The following is a 19,560-nucleotide window of genomic DNA, read 5'->3' on the forward strand; positions in this document are numbered from 1 at the left end:
TTTAATACCTAAATAAAGAACTTTTTTATTTTAATAGTTAGAGACAAAAATAGAGATACAGATCAAAAATAATTTTTTATAATAATTTAAAGATAAAAAATAAACTTATAGTAAAGTTTGATATATAAAATATTTTTAATAGTTTAACGACAAATGATACTTTTTAATAATTTAAAAACGAAAAATAAATTTCAAGGAATCAAAATAATACTTTACCTTAAATAAATAAATAAATAAAAATTTGAAGGCGCAATCATAATAGTTTATGGACAAATTATAAAATTTTTAATAATTTAAGAACGAAAAATAAGTTTCAATAAATCAAAATAATACTTTACCTTAAATAAATAAATAAATAGCTGACGGCGCAATCGTGAATGATGTAAAGGAAAGTGCTCTATAAAAAGTGTCTATCATTTCGGACACTCCTTTCAATGTACTGTGAAATTTTACTTGACATTAACTAGATATGTGCTTAAATATTACAATATAAATGAAGCTACTGAACTTTTACTGATACCCAAGCGTCTACTTTCCATTAAAAAGAAAGAACACCAAATAAAAATCATGAGTCGTAATACTTGTTAAAGGAAATTACCTGATTATAAAAACATTGGAAATTACCTCATTACAAAATATGAACTTAATTAAATTACTATATTATCAATATATTGCTAACTCTATCTTGCGCCCCCCCCCCCCCCCCAAAAAAAAAGAAAAAAAAGAAAAGTGAAAGGATGGAGCAAATAACCTGCAAATGTTATTTGAAATACTTTTAACTCAAAGAAACAGCAGAATCGGATAGAGGTGATGAACAACGAAACAAGGCTACGAATCTTTGACACTCTTCCCTACTGTCTCCTCACTTCATAGCAAAAACTCTTTTCGTAACGTGTATAAATATCGCTTATTATTAAAAGTTAAAAACTAAAATTTAAAAATATAATAATAAAATAATTTTTAATATGTAAATAATATTGTAATACTTAATTTTTTTAAAAAATATTAAATAAAATATTTATGAGTTCCATAAATATTATATAAAACTCACACAAAACGCCAAACGCCAGCTTAAACGCAGCCGCTGCCATATCCAAACGCCCACTCTCAATGTTTCTCTATCAAATATAAAAAGCACAAAACGTTATCTCATAGAGATGACATCGTTGTCACAAACTTACAAGAATCTCATCAAGTTGCCCTGCCTTAATAAAAGGAGCATTGCCATTGTCTTTTTACCTGAAGACAAGAATGATATTTATGTGGGTTTCAAAAAAAAAAAAAAAAAAGAATGATATTTATATGTTGTCACTTTCAACTTAAAGCTGGCCAGCAAAATCTCTCAATATGGATCTGCTTTGCTTCAGCCTTCGTGTCTTGACTTGCTGCTTCTAGTCTCCTTGTGACAAGAACAGAAACAGGATCCACTACTCACACATGCATGACCTTATTTTTTGAGTTATTATGCCACCACAGCTTTTACCATTTACCAAACCCAGTTATGTGATTGATAGACTATTGCATGTCACGTTACTTGATATTTATTATTTTTTCTAAATTATTATAGTCGGTCAAATTAAATAATTATACCAAAAATATATAAAAAATGTGTGATAAGATTTATTAAATTTTAAATAAAAAAATTGATATAACAATTTTTTATTAGATGGTATAAAACATGAATTTTATACCTCATCCTAATCAAATTCAAATTCAAAATAAAAATGCTTCTAATTCTTTTATAAATAATTATTTTCAAATTCAAATAAAAATAATTCATTTAATGAAAATATTAATTTAATTATTATTAAGTGAAATTCCAATAAACTTGAAACATTTGACCTTATTTTTGAACTAAACATAAACTTTTAATTTTTAGCAATTAAACCATATAATTACATAATCATTTTAGTGGTATAGTCTAGAATTACTCTCTAGTCTCTTATGGGAATACCAGACAATTGATAGGATGCCACAAGAGAGTTTCATTCAAACTAATTTTTAGAGGGTTCAATTAATGAGTGTCTTTAAAGTATTTATTAATTATTCATTTTAGAAAGATTTTATGAAAATTTGAAAAAACCATTTTCAAGGCATTTATTAATCATCCACAGGAGAGTTTCCTAAAATTGTTTATTATTAATGATTAATACAAATCCATTTTTAGAAGTGAAACAGTGGTCCCAATCAAGATTCAATTGACCAGCCTCCAAACATATGAATACCAACCTGACCTAATTTCATAGAAACTCTATCAGGTTAGAGACTAAAAATCTAGTGGAGAGAAAACTAGAGTAGAAAATGGAAGGACCCTATTAGGTCACAGCATGCTTGAGGAAAGTAGCATGCTACCTGGAGATGCTAGATGAGTAGGCTTCACTACACAAGGAAAATTATTAACAGTGCATATGTTTAAATGATTGCTTTTCAAAATGTTTCATAGTGCATATGTTTTCCAAGGCATAGAAATTTCAGAAGTCTCTAACGAAAAGGCATGTCGTCGTAACATGAAATTGGATAACTAAGTCATGAGTGCTTAATCCCGTGCCGAATTTTCTAGTAATTAAATTCATCAAATGCATGTTCTTTGGATGCGGAGGCTTACTTTGTTTTTATACAAAAGCATTCGACTTGTGGTTATAGATTAAAGAGAAGACAATATGGAAGATGCTAAGATTTGAGGTCGATACCATACTACTTGAGACATCATTTTTTTCTTTTTCTTTTTTAACTTTTTATTTATGTATTTGAATTTTAAGGACTCTAAAGCATATTGATATTGGTGGTCTAGTGGCGGGCCTTTAACCAACAAGAATCCAGGTCATTTAATACCAAAATTAAGATAATTAAATTAAAAACATTATACAAAATTAGATAACAATTAAAAACTAATATGGATTATATTTGTACTTCGACATTTATTATAATTTACATGATTGGCTCAAAAGCTTTGATGATCTAGCTGTACCAGCCACAATAAATAGAGACAAGCGTTCGTAGTTCAGGTATAAGCGCTTAATTGCTGCTTTACAATATTAATATACTAAGAGTATGATTGGTATTAGCTTACCTTTTTGTTTTTAAATTTTTACTTTTTTCAGTATTTTTTCACTCTTTCAAATTTTTGCAATATATAAGTATATTTTAGCATCTTTTTATTTTAAAAAATTGGCTAGATAAATTATTCCAAAACAAACAAACACTCAATGGGTGTTTAGTTTGGGCGTCAATCCCATGCATCTGCATTTTTTTTTTTTTAACTACAGTGCATTTAGATTAATGAACAACTACTGTAGTATAAACAGTTACTTTTTTATTTATTTTTTATTATTATAAGTTTTCAACCACTATAAACAGTAACTTTTTTATTTATTTTTTTTATTATTTTAAGTTTTCAACAAAATAAGCAATGAATACCAGACTCTCAAGTTGCTCATGTTGTAGTGTTAAAGTGGAGGACACCAATCTTAAATTCATAACGTTAATTTTTGCTTAATAGTTAACAGTACATACTACTGCCACCGAATCAAGTTATCCTAGAGGCAACTCCTCGTACAGATGAATTAAAACCCAATTCGTAGTAAATCAAAGCAAAGCAAACTTCAATATGTAATACAAGAGTGAGAGAAGCTTTTGAATCTACTTGAACTTGACGTAATGCCTAAGGAAAATGTTCCAGATAGTTAAAAAAAAGGACTATAAGTCCGACAACTGTTGCAGTGCCTCTCCAAATATCGCGGAAATATACTGTTGTCAAGGATGCCATATTTCGATTCCAGAAGTTTTCATAGTGCCCATTAAGCTCTTCACTGAGAACAAAGTAACAAGATTTACATTCCACAATTTGATGACCAAGTTTGTTAACCAATTTCGCCACTGCTTCATCACTGCCAAGCCGGTTAACAATAGCTTTTCTCTCAACCAGCAAATCCACATCTTTCTCAGTGTTGATAAGATAATCCAATAGCAGAATGTAACTGCTGATGTAAGCTTGCTTGGGATAATGACACTGCTCCAAGGCCACGATGTTTCTAAAAACACATTCAGTTGCATCTCCTACTTCAAAGACAGGGAGTTCCAAGAAAGGTTGCATTTGCTCAAAGCATGGTACGCATTTCATACATGGTAAGCAATTCAAAAGCCATGAGCAATTACAAAATGGGCAGCGTTCCAAGCACCTATCCTTTCTGAATTTTATGTCAAGCAAGCTTCTTTCTTGAACAGCTTTGAATTTCACTCCTGCTTCATCAAGCTTTGTTGCGCAATATAGATGTTTGATCTTCCCTGTGACCCTCTTCATCTCAACATTTTATTTATATTTTGCATATTTTATTTTTCAATTTAGTATATTTGAGCTTACACTCCATTTGTTTCTTTACAAAATACTTTCAAATAAAAATATTTGGAGTAAAATATTTTTAGGTATTTGGTGGTATGTAAAACTTATCAACACACAAACCAATAAAACCAACAATTTAGAGGCTGTTTGGCTAGCTTTTTTTGGTCACTCAATTTTCGTCACTCAATTTCCATCACTCATTACTCAATACTCATCACTCATCACCCATTACCCATCACTCAATACCCGTTTGGCACATCACTGAAATGCAATCACTCAACATTTTTCACACTATTTTGTGGGCCCAGCTCTGTCACCCACTGTAGCTTTTTTTTTTATATTTTTTTAACTGGGTTCTGTGAGTTTCCCAGTGGAAAAAAATAAAAAAGAGGAAGAAACCGGGGACTGTGAACCCAGGTGGAAAAAAAAAAAAAAAAAAAAAAAAAAGAAGGAAGAACAAGGACGATGAACCCAAGTGAAAAAAAAAAAAAAAAAAAAAAAAAAAAAAAAAAAAAAGGAGCAAAAATCTGACTGTGGGCCCAGTTATGTGATGTTATTTACAAGTTTGCCATTGAAAACTGAAAACTGAAAACAGCCAAAAGTTGTTTTCAGTTTCCATAACTCATAACTCAAAAAGTAGAGAATTGAGTATTGGAAACAAAGTTATGGAAATAGAGTATTGGTGCAGGCAAACGAGTATTTTGCTATGGGTCCCACCATTTTTGAGAATTGAGTTATGAAAATTGAGAATTGAGTCATGAAAACACCCAATCCAAACAGCCTCTTAGTCACTGGAGTCACTAATTCGATAATCAGTGCAGATAGTTTGGTGACTGAAGTTGGTGGTCTACCAATAAGATTGCTGGCACTAGTCATTGAATTGGCAATCCAACCATCAAATGTTTATAAAATGTTTTACTAAATTTTTAATGTTGTGTATTGTTTGACGAAAATTGATTTCTGAAAAATATTTTCGCATTTACAAGTGTTTCGGGCAATTGAAATTGGTGGTCAATTGGTTGGCAAATAAATTGTTGTTTTCCGTTGACTGTAAAATAAAGACAATTTTGGCAAAAAATTGTTTATCATTTGTCATAAGACATTTTTTATCTCACCAAACACTTATCAATCGAACCTCTAACCTCACTTTCAGTCACCCAACTACCACACCTTTGTCACGTACCACCGCCACTGCCAAGGTCACTAATCACAAATTTTTTTGATCTAAAATTCTCTTTTATCTATTTTTTATTTTATAGCATTTTTAGGAACATGGCCAAAAACTTAAAATATACTTTTAAGAGTATTTTCAAAAATACAACTAAACCCTTGAATTTTTTTTTTAATTAAAAAATATTTTACGTCTCACCAAGCATAATTTAGAGGTAAAACGTTAACACAATTTTAGAGAAAAATTGACGGTCAAAAGAAAACATATTGAGATTTAACCAATGCAAGCCAAACAAACGGAGCATTAACTTCCATGTAAATTTCATTTGCCCTTCAGCAATCACCACGTGACTTAAAACCAAGAGATCTAAGTCCATGTTTACTTTTTTTTCTCAGGGAAGAATGACCTATTCACTGCTAATATGTTTACAATATTTAAATTCAAGTCTGAACATGGTTTGGTTGTTGAATATTGAATATTCATGACCGCTACAGCTCTTACCACGGTACGTTGCCATTGGTTTTTTTAACACTTGCTGACACTTAGGCTGTTGAAGCAATAATCATGGTGGCTAGACCTGCCACCATATATAGTACGTTGCTATTGATTCATTGCAGCAAAAATAAATGAGAACTATGAATGATTTAGATTTATATATTAAAAATTTTATTAATATATTTTAAAATTAACGTTACCAAAAGTGACCGGAAGTAAAAAGAACAATAAAATTCATATATAATAATAAAAATAAATTAAATAGTAAATAAAATTGGATAAATCTTACGGATTTTTTTATTAAGCTCGATTAATATATATTTTTAAGGCATATTTTAATCATTTATTTTAAAAAAATTCATAAAATTTTTTATAAAATTTTTTTGAAATAATTTATTAATATATATTTTAAGAGTATTTAATAAATTTTTTTTAATACTGTGTAAAGTGATAGTAAGTGCTGCCAAAAAAAAAAATTTCACATACCGAAAACAGTTTAATATGATATAATATATTGACGAAAGGACGAAGTCTTTCTTTAAAGAAACCGCCAACCCTATGAACTGTTGCTCTAGCTAAAAAATTTCCACATACCGAAAAAATTGACTATAGGGCTAATGATGTCTTTCTCTTCTTTTCTATTTTTTGGTCTTTGCCGAATGATGATGAAAGTGAAGCGCACGCATCGCATTGTGCTTTTGCAAAAAGGAGCGGCAAAAATATTCCATGTGTTCCCCACATTGTATGCAGGCAAAAGATAAAGGGCTTTTCTGAAAACCCATAGACCTGCATATTCGCGTGGTATTCGGTAAAGCCTTGCATGATTAGCCCATAGTCAAATTTTCATTGGCAATTTCGAGTTTTCAACACTTATTAATGAATTGACACGCACTAATGGGAAAGGTTCAAGTTGAAGACTCTGCACTTAAACTATTTGATAAGGATAAGGATCAAATGACAGTTTCATTGAACAAAGACAAATATTTGACTCATTATTATTTTATCTTTTTTCAAAGTTACGTAACAATTTGTCTCAACGTGACTCTAATCACAGTGTAACAATTATTTATTCAATTTTATTGCCATTTTATATTGTGGAAAATGAATCAGACTAATGACTTTTTTCTTTGTTTTTAATCGAAAAATGATATTACAATTAGTAAAAGTGAAAGAAAGTGCCCTTTAGCTTAGTACAAGTGTAATAAAGTTACAAAAGTAGTATTAGCATTACAGTGTACACTCCAGAATCATCAAAGATTCAAAATACAAGGAATGAGACAAGACCAAAACAAATAATAGGATTTCAAAAGAGACCCAGCATATTTTGGATGCTTGTGATCGAGCATATCATCTCCCATATGTATGATATTGATTGAGATGGATATCACTTCCATTTAATAATTAATATATTATGATGCCAAATGATTTTCTCAAATCATCAACCATGATGGTGACACTGGTGTAATGGAAATTGCATTGCATTATTTTTTTATGGATTTTATTAATGTATATTCTCAGGGCACACATTAATTTTTATTTTTGAAAAAAAAATTTCAAGAATGAAAAAAATTGTCATTACTTTTTCAACTCCAAAAAAACTTTTTTCAAAAATAAAAATTAATGTGTGTCCTCTATATATATATATATATATATATAATCATTGCATTATTGCCTTAGTTTTCAACTTTTATTATTAAGCAAAAAGCAAACCAATAATTTTTGCCTTTTTGACATAGCTTTTTCCTCTTGGGAATAAGATTTCCTGTTGCTCTGGTTAACGCATGTAGCATCTTCACTAGTCAGTCAAGTGTCACGTGAGTCAACCATCTTCGTAAGATAATTAAATTTAATCACTAATAAGTGGTGTAAACGTGCCCTCCAATAATAATAGATTTTTACAAATAAAAGATTAGGCACTATCATACTAAGTCACACTTTCTTTAATACAGAACCAAATCTCAAACAACTTCTTCCCTACTAAAATGTAATTAATTTGGCACCCAGAGGTTTGATCTTTTCTCGAATTCCCATTCCACATGGGTTTGATCTTTTAATTTGAAATTTTGATTTGGTTTTTATAGTATTATTCATTCACTACTTAATGATAAGAACTATTTCAACACAATACCAAATGGGAGACTAAATTGACACATTTGAAACATTAACGACCATTTTGATAGATAAGATAAAAATAAAGGACCAAAATGATAATTGACCTATTTTTATCTATATTAATATTAAAAATTTACATTTCCTAAATTTATTACTTTAAAAATATATATGAGCTAACAATATACTTGCCTAAATTTTTTCTATGTGATTAAACAAAGTATTCATAATGTAAATGCATTTATTTTAATGTCTTAATTATTTGTAGGCGGTGAAGTACTAATTATTTGAGTGAAATGAATTTTTTTTATTACTTTTCTAATAATTATAGAAGAAATAATTGATTTTTTTATTTGATAGTTATAATGGAGGAAGGGGGATTTAAACCGTAGATATCTTCTTGTAAGAAATTTCAAAAAGTGCTAGTTGAGATATAAAACTCTTGGCAAGAAAAAATCAATTTGGAATATGACAGTCTTGGCAAGAAAAAATATATAGATAATTGTAGACTTAAATTAGTGAAAATAATTCAATATTTATCAATTCACTCAGATAGTTCATATTCTTGATTCTCTCTTCTAATTACATGCATATGATTAAAGTTGATTCCCTAAATATTATAACATAAATAAGTATTGCACATGTGACATAATATAATTTCTAGCAATATATTTCAAAATGAACCATGTATTACACATGATGTTGGCTAACTCTTACTTAATGTTGCACCTACTAATAAATTTTAATTGGAATAATATTTTGAAAATCTCACCATTAGGTTACATATTTACTAAATCGTTAACACACGTGTCAAATTTCATGTCAATCAAATTTTATTTATTATTCGATCTATAAACTCACTTTTTATGCATAATTTTAAATTACAAAAAATTCTTAAATTTAAACATTTTATAGATGAGATCTATTAATCTATAATTGTTTTGAACATTTGGAAGTAAGAATAGTTTAAGAAGAAAATTTAATTTAAGATGGATAGGTCAAAATACATATTCACTAAAAAAAAAAAAAATTGTGACATAACACAAATTTAGGCTACTACAACCTTGTTTCATATTACACTTTGTGTAACTTAATAGGTAAATGCTTTTGATTTATTTATTTATTTTAATATTTCAATACTTGGGGGTGGGGGGATTTGAGTTCTCGATGTCTTTAATATTAGAAACATTAAGAAGTGTCAGTTAGTTGAATTATAAGGCTCTTGGCTATTTTCACTTATTGATTATGTATCAATGGTGCACTAATTTATATGGGAAACAATTGATTAGGATTATGGTATTCATACTCAAGATTAACTACTTTAACAACAATGAAAACAAAATCACAGCAGAAGGGAAAGAAAAGATACTCTCTATACTAATCCATACCAAATCCTCTATTCCATTTTGTAATGTCCCAAAAAGATGAGATCTATTAATCTATAATTGTTTTGAACATTTGGAAGTAAGAATAGTTTAAGAAGAAAATTTAATTTAAGATGGATAGGTCAAAATGCATATTCACTAAAGAAAAAAATTGTGACATAACACAAATTTAGGCTACTACAACCATAGTTCATATCACACTTTGTGTAACTTAATAGGTAAATGCCTTTGATTTATTTTTATTTTTTTTAAAATATTTTGATACTTGGGGGTGGGGGGATTTGAGTCCTCAATGTCTTTAATATTGGAAACATTAAGAAGTGTTAGTTAGTTGAGTTATAAGGCTCTTGACTATTTTTACTTATTGATTATGTATCAATGGTGCACTAATTTATATGGGAAACAATTGATTAGGATTATGGTATTCATAATCAAGATTAGCTATTTTAGCAACAATGGAAACAAAATCAAAGCAAAAGGGTAAGGAAAGATACTCTTTATACTAGTCCATACCAAATCCTCTATTCCATTTTGTAACATCCCAAAATAAAGCCATCTTTGAAAATTCAATAAATAAATTTCCCAATGTACAATTTTTACTTATTTAAAAAGGACAAGTTCTACGTCAACAACATTTTCACAATAAATCATAAGTGGTAAGTTGTTATTGACACTAATTTCAATCAAGAACTTAAATTACTTTTTTATCTATCCATAACAGCCAATAATAATCTCTTTTTTTTTTTTGACACACACACACACACACACACAGGGGAGAGGGAAAATGATTCTAACACAAAGGTACAACATAACTTCACTCAAAAGCTATGGTAACAACCAATAATAATCTATCACTTAAAATTTGTTGTGAAAGTTTTGTGGACATGACATTTCTCATTTATAAAGCAAATACCCCTCTCTCACTAAAGTTTAAATAAAAAAAAAAGTACTTTTGGAACTTGTACATTTTTATGTCCATGATAGTGCATTAAATTATGTACTCTTAAAAAGTGGGATTTTATAAGACTGAGGGAATATTTAATAACATATGAAATTGATAATTAAAGAACAAATGTGTGCTTAAGTTAGTAAAAAAATAAAATACTTGTCTATCCACTTAAGAAAAACATTCATATTCTTAACTACATTAATCTTAAAAAATAACAACCTCTATTTCAGGTTTAGTGACCTGTGATGTAATAGAAATCAATTCCTAAAGTACTATAACACCTAATGAGTATTATATATGAGCAGTCAAATTACAAATTAAACCCTTAGAATTTATCTAAATATCAATTTACTCATACAACTTTTGATTTATTCATTTCAGTCCTATAACTTTAAATTTTTATCAATGTAGTCCTTATATCTACTCTGTTAAGTGGGTTTCTATTAAGCCTAAAACTACATCGTTTGGAAATCTAAAAACTAGCAAAACAATTTCGTTAAGCTCGAATGATTTGTAGAGGAACCCTATCCCCTTTGATCCATTCTACACGCAATCTCTTCTCTGTTGATATATTTTCCAATTTGTAGTTAAATTCCTTTTATTCTTGCCTTTTCAATTAACTTATCAACATTTTTCATTACTTTTTAAAATGAAGCTCTATTCTTTAATTGTTGGGCTATAAATTCTGCGAGAATATGAGGGGGTAACGGCATATTGTATGGAATAAGTCAAAATGACTACGCTAAAAATGGAAGAAGTTATAAAAATGAAAAATCAGAAGTTGCAAAACTAAATTGAATTTTGGCAAAGTTAGAATGTGTAATTTATAAATTTCAAAATGAGTTCTTATTAAAATAAGTCAAAGAAATAATTTCTTATTAAAAATTTCAAAATGAACTTATAACATACACGTACAACACACCGAACATTGGCTAGTTGTTCTCAAAAGAATAATCAATAGTAGGCATTAACCTTACAAGAAACAATGATATTATTATTAGCTTGCAGTAGTAAAGTGAAATAACAGTAGATAAAACATTGTTCGCTAAAATACATACTCAATTATATGGTAATTAGGAACAAAAGGGTATCATAGGATAAAAAAAAAATGACAATCTTAGAAGCAATTCATAACATGTAAACCAAACCCAATACACTCCAACAGATACCGATCACAACTCATGTTTTGAATCTTTTTAATGACGTACGTATACGTAAGGCCTTATGAAATTCCAAAGAGTGAACCCCAGGACTATAAGACCAATAATAGTTGCAGTGCCTCTCAAAAGATTAGAGAAATAGCTACTTCTCAAGTTTCCCATATTACGATTGTAACATTCGTCATAGTGCTTGTTAAGGTCTTGGGCGAGACCAAAGTAACAGGAACTCGTTTCCACAATTTCAAGTCCAAGTTTGTTTACCATTGTGGCCATTGCTTCATTGCTGCCTAACATGTTAATTATAATCTTTTTGTCAACGAGCAACTCCACGTCTTCTCTACTGTTGATAAGAAACAAATATAATTGCATATGTAAGCTTCAGATGGATAATGACATTGCTCCAGGGCCATGAGGTTTCGAAAGAGTAAAAGCTTGAAAATGTGTCGAAAATACAAGAGCTGTTTAGATTCCTAAATAAAAGTTACAGCTTGGTTGATTTTACACTAACTTAATACTAAATGCGAAATAATGTAAACACAAGCATATAAGCAAAACAACTACTCTAATCTATATTTAAAACAACACAGCAGTAAAAATGAAATGAACAAGAGTAGAGAAGAGAGATGCAAACACAGATAACACCGAGACGTGTTATCAAAGAGGAAATCGAAGAACTCGGTGAAAAACCTCTCTGCCACCCTCCAAGCGGAAATCGATCTACTAAACAATCAGTTGGGATATATAAGTTAGCAAGAGACCCTCTAAGCCTAATCTACCCGATGTACCTAAGCCTTCCAAGCTCCTACTCCAACAAGGCTTCTTGGAACCGTGTTTTGTCTAACTCTCCGGATCCTGCAACAAGCTCCATGTTGCATCTGCCATCCTCGGCTTCTTTCAATACTTCTTAGTAGCACCAAAACATCACTTGACACTCTGAAAGGCTGTGGTAAGTGTTTGGACTATCAACCTCTCAATGGTATGGAAATGGAGAGGTAGAAGATGAGGAAATTCTCAAAACAAATGTGTAGAGGATTGTGGGTATAACAATCTCTAACTTTCAAGGTGTTTGGCTAGGGTTTTTCTCTCAAAAGCTTTCCTTTACATTTTTGGGTAATGTGGGTATAAATAGTGTAGGCACAGATAATGTGTATCATACTGGATAGATTGGCAGAATAGAATGTCTCACGAGTGTTTCGCAGGAAGGCCTTACCCGTAAGATACTCGCGAGACATAGTTGTCTCCATCTGACCTGACTCTTCGCATTCCAGCATGTGCAGGGCACATGATATACTTTGTGGGATACTAAGTCGCAAGATACCCGCGAAACCTTCTTTAGTCTTCAAATGCTTAAGTCTTCATACCACTCTCTCTATCACACAACTCTTACAATGAAATCCTACAATAAATACAGGGTACAACCAAAGTTGTCAAAATCAGGAACCTACGTAGGATCGTGGGAGGTAGGTAGGATTGGATCATGAATCGTAAGATCCTACCTATTTTCAGATTTTAAGCAAAAAACCTATTGATAGTAATTTTGTATATTATATAATAACTTAAAATATGAATCCATCCATGAAAAAAAAAAATTGCATCATAAAATGTAATTTGCACGCATTACATTGTTCTTATGTCATTTTAACGAAACAAAATATATTTAACTTTTGGCATAATGTATCTAAAAAGTTCCGTACATGTTTAATTAGTAGTTAAGTACCAAAATATTATCTACACATATTGAAAATGTTTTCCAAATTATAAGTTCTAAATCCAAAATAAGTTAGGCTAGTTAGCATATAAAAGTTCCGTACATGTTTAATTAGCAATTAAGTAACAAAATATTATCTACACATGTGGAAAATGTTTTCCAAATTATAAGTTCCAAATCCAAAATAAATTAGGCTAGTTAGCATATAAAAACTACAAATTTACAATATGTAATCTAAAAGAGAATTTTCAATTTAAGGTAAACTAGCTAATTACAAATATGAAATCCAAAAGAGAATTCTCATTCTAAGGTTCTTCTAATCTAATCACTGTCATTGTCATATCCTATTTCATCATATATGTCCTTCCTAGTATCAACATCCAAAACGTTAAACTTAAATACTATAGGTTTTTTTGAGATTTTATGGTGACATAGGAGAAATTCAAAACTATTTTTTGGACAAGTTTTCCTCCCTTTTCTCGTCTAGCCTCCCTCATTTCCCAGCAAACCTTGAGAATTTAATAGAGCCTTGTGTTACTGACCAAGAGAACTCAGAGCTTTGCAAAATTCCCACTAGAGAAGAAATCAAGAAGGTGGTGTTTGGGATGAAATCCCTTAAAGCCCTAGGTCCAGATGGCTTCCCTGCTCTCTTCTACAAGCATTATTGGGACACAGTAGGTGAACAAGTGGTTCAAGCTACCCAAAGCTTCTTTCGTAGAGGCTGACTTTCGAAAGATTTCAACAAAACCTTCATCCACCTCATTCCTAAAAAGAAGGAGGCATGCAAGTTTAATAATTTTCGTCCTATTGGACTATGTAATGTGTGCTACAAAGTGATATCCAAGATTTTAGTGAATAGACTAAGACCTCTTCTAAATAAAATAGTGGATCCGGCTCAAGTGGCCTTCGTGCCTAATAGATGGATTAATGAAAATGTGGTCTTGGCCCATGAAATTGTTCACAGCTTCAAATATACGGGGAAGAAGAAGGGTTTCCTTGGAATCAAGCTTGATTTCCAAAAAGCTTATGATAGAATGGAATGAAATTTTTTTATGGTAGTCTTAAAGGCTTTTGGTTTCAATCATATCTTTGTTAATCTCATCCACTAGTGCCTCTCCTCAGTTTAGTTCACTTTGCTCTTGAATGGTGGCCTTGGTCCAAGTTTCTCCCCCTCGAGAGGGCTTAGGCAGGGGGACCCCCTGTCCCTATACTTGTTTATTTTGGGCAATGAGGTTCTCATAAGATTGATAAATATGGAAGTGTCTCAAAAGAACCTAACTGGGTTTAAAGTTTCTAATACCGCACCACTCATCTCTAAGCTCTGCTATGCAGATGACATTCTTTTGTTTTACAAAACTAAATCCTCTGAACTAGCCACTCTCAAAAGATGTTTGGAGAAATTCTGTTCTTGGTCAGGTCAATCTATCAGTGTGGAAAAATCAGGCTGCTTCCCTTCCAAAGGTGTGAGCCCTCAGTTTATGAATCAAGTTAAATATTATTGGGGTCTCAATCTATTACCTCAAAGTACAACATATCTGGGTGTTCTTCTCTTTCTATCAAAGAGCAAATCTTAGGATTTTGGTTATGTTAAAAAAATATTGAACAGCAAGCTCAAGGGATGGAAAAGTAAAAATCTGTTTTGGTCTAGTAGAGCAATTTTGATTAGATCAGTGGCCCAAGCCATCCCGACGTATTCTATGTCAGCTACTCTTTTCCCTAAAGGTCTTAGTAATCAATTAGATGCATCTGTGCGCAGATTTTGGTGGAGTCCCAAATCAAGGGCGGGTTCGTATTGGTCTCCGATGTCTTGGTCTTCTCCATGTTTGCCATAAAAGGAGGGTGGCTTGGGTTTCAGAAAATTCTGGGATTTCAACCAAGCTCTCCTCTTCAAATTTGGCTGGTGGATTCTATTTGGAAATGATTGTCTTTGTATTAAAATTTTCAGGGTGAAATACAAGATACAGGATAATTGGCTAGCTTATCATTCTCCTAGCAATGCGTCCCCCTTTTGGAAAAGCTTGATGGACACAAAACACCTTATTGCAAAGGCAACTTGCCTTTTGGTAGGCAATGGGAACTCCATTAGAACATGGATTGACCCATGAATTCCTGATAGCTGATCTGAATATGGCTTTGGTTGTTTCTCAGCTCCTTACTCCAAACTGAAGTAGTTGGGATATTCCAAAGTTGAGTTTGCTTTTTGAGGAGCATGTGATTGAGCTTATCCTAAAAATTCACATTCCTAGTTGCCCTATGGAAGATAGTCTTGGACTACAATAAACTCTGGGATTTTTTCGGTCAAGTCCGCTTATTGGCTGTGTAGGAATGGCCTTCCTCCCTCGAATTCTGACTCCATTAGAGGCTAGATTTGGAGATCCAAAATTCATGAGCATTTGAAGTTGCATCTATGGAGAATAGTTGCAAATGTTTTGCCTACCAAGTAGATAATAAATACGTTTAATGAAAATATGGATGGGAGCTACCCCTTGTGTAATTAAGCTTTGGAAACTTCCCTTCATCTGTTCACAGTATGCCCTTTTGCAAAATGCTTATGGTTTCGAAGCCAATGGGGTGTGAGGATTGACTTATTGGCTTTTGGGTCGGCATCTGATTTTGTTAACTTTCTCGTCCCCCCCCCCCCCTCCCGCTCCCCCCTCCCCCCTTTTGGCTAATCAATGTTTAGACCAATTGGAAGAATTTTTGTTGTATGGTGCCATCCTTTATGACATGGTATGGAAACATAGAAATCATGTCCTATTTGGAGACGAATCTCTAAATGTTGATAGGGTGTCTACAAAGATCTCATGTCTCTTCTCTGAGCATAATATTCCCAAGGGCTCTACCTCTTATCAGCAAGTACCTTCCTTTGTTCAGACTTGGATCCCTCCTCCAGGTACATCTTTTAAAATTAATGTTGATGCTGCTGTGGGGCCTCGCTTCTCTTTTATAGCTGTAGTGGTGAGAGACCGGAGAGGAGAGTTGGTATTTGCCGGTTCTATGAAAGTGAATACCACCCTCCCTCTCTTGGCGGAAGCGGAGGCTATTAAGTGGGCTCTCTCTTGTGCTCCTGCCATGGGTAATGAGTGCATTATTGTGGAATCAGATTGCCAATACTGTGTGCATCTTCTCAATGACTTGGCCGAGCCCTCCCCCCTTGGAGGTCCTAGTCCTTGTGCTCTAAATTAAGGTTGTCTTTGTTTGTCTCAAATAAGGTTTTTGTGAAGTGGGTGCCTAGGCAGTGTAATAAAGCAGCCCATACTTTACCAAAATGGTCTCTTTCTTGTAATTTCTTTGGCCCTTTTGATTTTGGGAATTGCCCTGCCTGTTTCTCTTCCATCATTTTGGAAGAGTCTAGGAGGGCCTTGTAGCTATGTTTTTCCCTTCTTTAATAAAATTTCTGGTTCATCCAAAAAAAAAAAAAATACAGATGAGTTCATGATAAATAGTAGCAGAAGATATCACAAGCTAAAGTAGATAAATTAAAACCCAATTCGTAACAGTTCAAAGCAAAGCACATTTCAATATGTAATACAAGAGTGAGAGAAGCTTTTGAATCTACTTGAACTTGACGTAATGCCTAAGAAAAATGTTCCAGAAAGTTAAACAGAGGACTACAAGTCCAACAACTGTTGCAGTGCCTCTCCAGATATCGCGGAAATATACTGTTGTCAAGGATGCCATATTTCTATTCCAGAAGTCTTCATAGTGCTTATTAAGCTTGTCACTGAGATCAAAGTAACAAGATTTACATTCCACAATTTGATGACCAAGTTTGTTAACCAATTCTGCCACTGCTTCATCGCTACCTAGCCGGTTAACAATAGCCTTTTTCTCAACCAGCAAATCCACATCTTTCTCAGTGTTGATAAGATAATCCAATAGCAGAATGTAACTGCTGATGTAAGCTTGCTTTGGATAATGGCACTGCTCCAAGGCCATGAGGTTCCTGAAAACACATTCAGTTGCATCTCCCACTTCAAAGACAGGGAGTTCCAAGAAAGGTTGCATTCCCACGAAGCATGGTACGCATTTCAAACATGGTAAGCAATTCAAAAGCCATGAGCAATTAAAAAATGGGCATTGCTCCAAGCACCTACCCTTTATGAATTGTATGTCAAGTAAGCTTCTTTCTTGAACAGCTTTGAATTTCACTCCTGCTTCATCAAGCTTTGTTGCGCAATATAGATGTCTAATCTTTCCTGTAGGGTCCAAGTTATCTGCAATATGAAAATTTCTTACCAAATCAGTGAAATGTTTTACTTCCCAACGGCTGTTGGAATTTTGCTGCTTCTTTTCATAACAAGAGAAGTAGTTGCGACAAAGCTTAAGAAAAGGAACATAAGCTTTGTTCTGGATTTCATTTTCTTTTTGCTGCACTTCTTTGTGATTGTTGTAACTTGATGAACCATTGAAGACGAAATCATATAATTCCTGAAGAATAAAAAAGGGAAGCTGATTCTCAAGTAATATCAAGTCCAGCTGTATAGCATTTCTCAGCCATGGTTTACTTAATATATGTTCATCTTGTTTTTCTTCTAACTTTTCATAATTCCTCAGGACGAACTCAATTATAAAGATAGCATCCAATATAATCATTTTTACAAACTGATTCTTGTCTTGTTTAGGTTTCTCTGCATAACTACGGCAGATTTGTAATTCCTTCTTTTCAATGATGCTTCCAAGATCCATTGCAAGATCCTCCGGGATCCTGCTAGTCCTAGAACAGAAGGCCTTAAAATATCTCTTTTTTTGCATTTCCATTTCGCTCAAATCTTCATTCCCGTGATGAAAAGGGCCTATGGAAATAAGCTTAGGCGTATAGGCACATTCGTTTACTCTGCGCAGTTTCTTTGGAACCCTGTAGATGCAGCACTCAGGCCACTGAGCAGGCTCCAGGTCTGGTGGAATGTCAATGACGAACTCTTTACCTTTAAGTTCCTTCTTGGAAACACTATTTGCATCAGGGCAAGCCATTGCTTCTCCTTTTCCTAGTGACAGACAAATAAAAAACAATTATTACTAGCCATAGAATTCAGTCAATCTAGTCCACAATACATATTTCCATAGGCATGCCTGCACAATTGCCACCAGTTTCCATTTTGATTCATCAATGGTAAAGTTCGGAGCTTTATAGTTGCAGTTTATGCTGATATTAATTATTAAAAAAAAAAAAAAATTTAAGTCTCAAAATTGTGTAAGAACCAAGTACTGATTAGTCTTCTAGTACCTGTTAAAGCCTTAAAGATCATCTTTTTTTTTTTTTACCTTTATCTGGGTATAAAAGCATGTAGAAACACGGTACTATAACTGAAAGTATATTCTTAACGACAAGCAAGCTTTATTTATTTTTGGCTAAGAAAAAAAGGAATATTAGTAAGCATCAAAAGGTACAACGTGTTATATGATAATCCAAGTGTATGATCACCCTTCTTTGTATATATAAAATTGAAAGAAAGAAATTAAAAAAATTTCTGCATTAAAAGAAGCAGTACAATATCTGATTTTATCTCAGTTAGTGAAGAATCTGAAAATACCATATTGGCTATTATATCAATGAACTGAACTCAACAATTAAGAGAATTTTTAACAAAATTAAGCTATGAAGAACATAATTAGAGTGAAAAAAGAAGAAGAGAATAAAGAACCTGCAAATATTTCTGGTAAAGAAAAGCTTGTGTGATTCAGATCATCAAAGCTCCTCCTTTCTTTTTCTTATTAGTATTTTCTTTACTCTTCTTTACTGATATAGAGCATGCTCTCCTCTCTCTCTTTCTCTCTCTCTCATAGGTAAACAGCTCTCTCTCAAGTAAAAAGCACAAAACAATCATGCATCTGCAAAAGGACAAAAATGAATATCTTGTCTTTAGCTTTATTTAACATTTCATTTTTTATAAACTGACGGCAAAAAAGAGGATTTAAATTATGGTTGGATAGAAAGTGTAAACTAATTAAATTATAAGGCTTATTACAAAATTATTAGTGAAATTCTTTAAAACTTTAAAGGATATATTAAATTTAGGGTCCGTTTAAATACCGTTTATTTTGTTAAAAATTGAAAACTGAAACGCTGTAGTAAAATAATTTTTAAATATGTGAATAGTTTCGTGAGACCTATTTTTAATAAAAAAAGTTACTAAATAAAGAAGTTTGTAGATCTCGTTAACAGTGCATGAGACCCACTGACAAACCACTTTCTAGTTGAAACACGCTTCTCAATGTGCTAAAAAAAAAAAAAAAAAAAAAA

General features: G+C 32.1%; 1 protein-coding gene across 1 annotated transcript; it reads right to left on the reverse strand.

Annotated features, from left to right (window-relative positions):
* Nucleotides 1-16,772: 16,772 nt before the first annotated feature.
* Nucleotides 16,773-19,175, reverse strand: LOC111999971 (UPF0481 protein At3g47200). The gene is made up of 2 exons (XM_024032073.2): nt 18,962-19,175; nt 16,773-18,304 (listed from the first exon to the last, which is right to left on the reverse strand). The coding sequence occupies exon 2, from the start codon at nt 18,288-18,290 to the stop codon at nt 16,872-16,874; it is 1,419 nt and encodes a 472-aa protein (XP_023887841.1). The 5' UTR covers nt 18,291-18,304; nt 18,962-19,175; the 3' UTR covers nt 16,773-16,871.
* Nucleotides 19,176-19,560: the final 385 nt, after the last annotated feature.

Source organism: Quercus suber, unplaced genomic scaffold, assembly GCF_002906115.3.
Source record: "Quercus suber isolate HL8 unplaced genomic scaffold, Cork oak 2.0 scaffold_461, whole genome shotgun sequence".
Lineage (NCBI taxonomy): Eukaryota > Viridiplantae > Streptophyta > Magnoliopsida > Fagales > Fagaceae > Quercus > Quercus suber.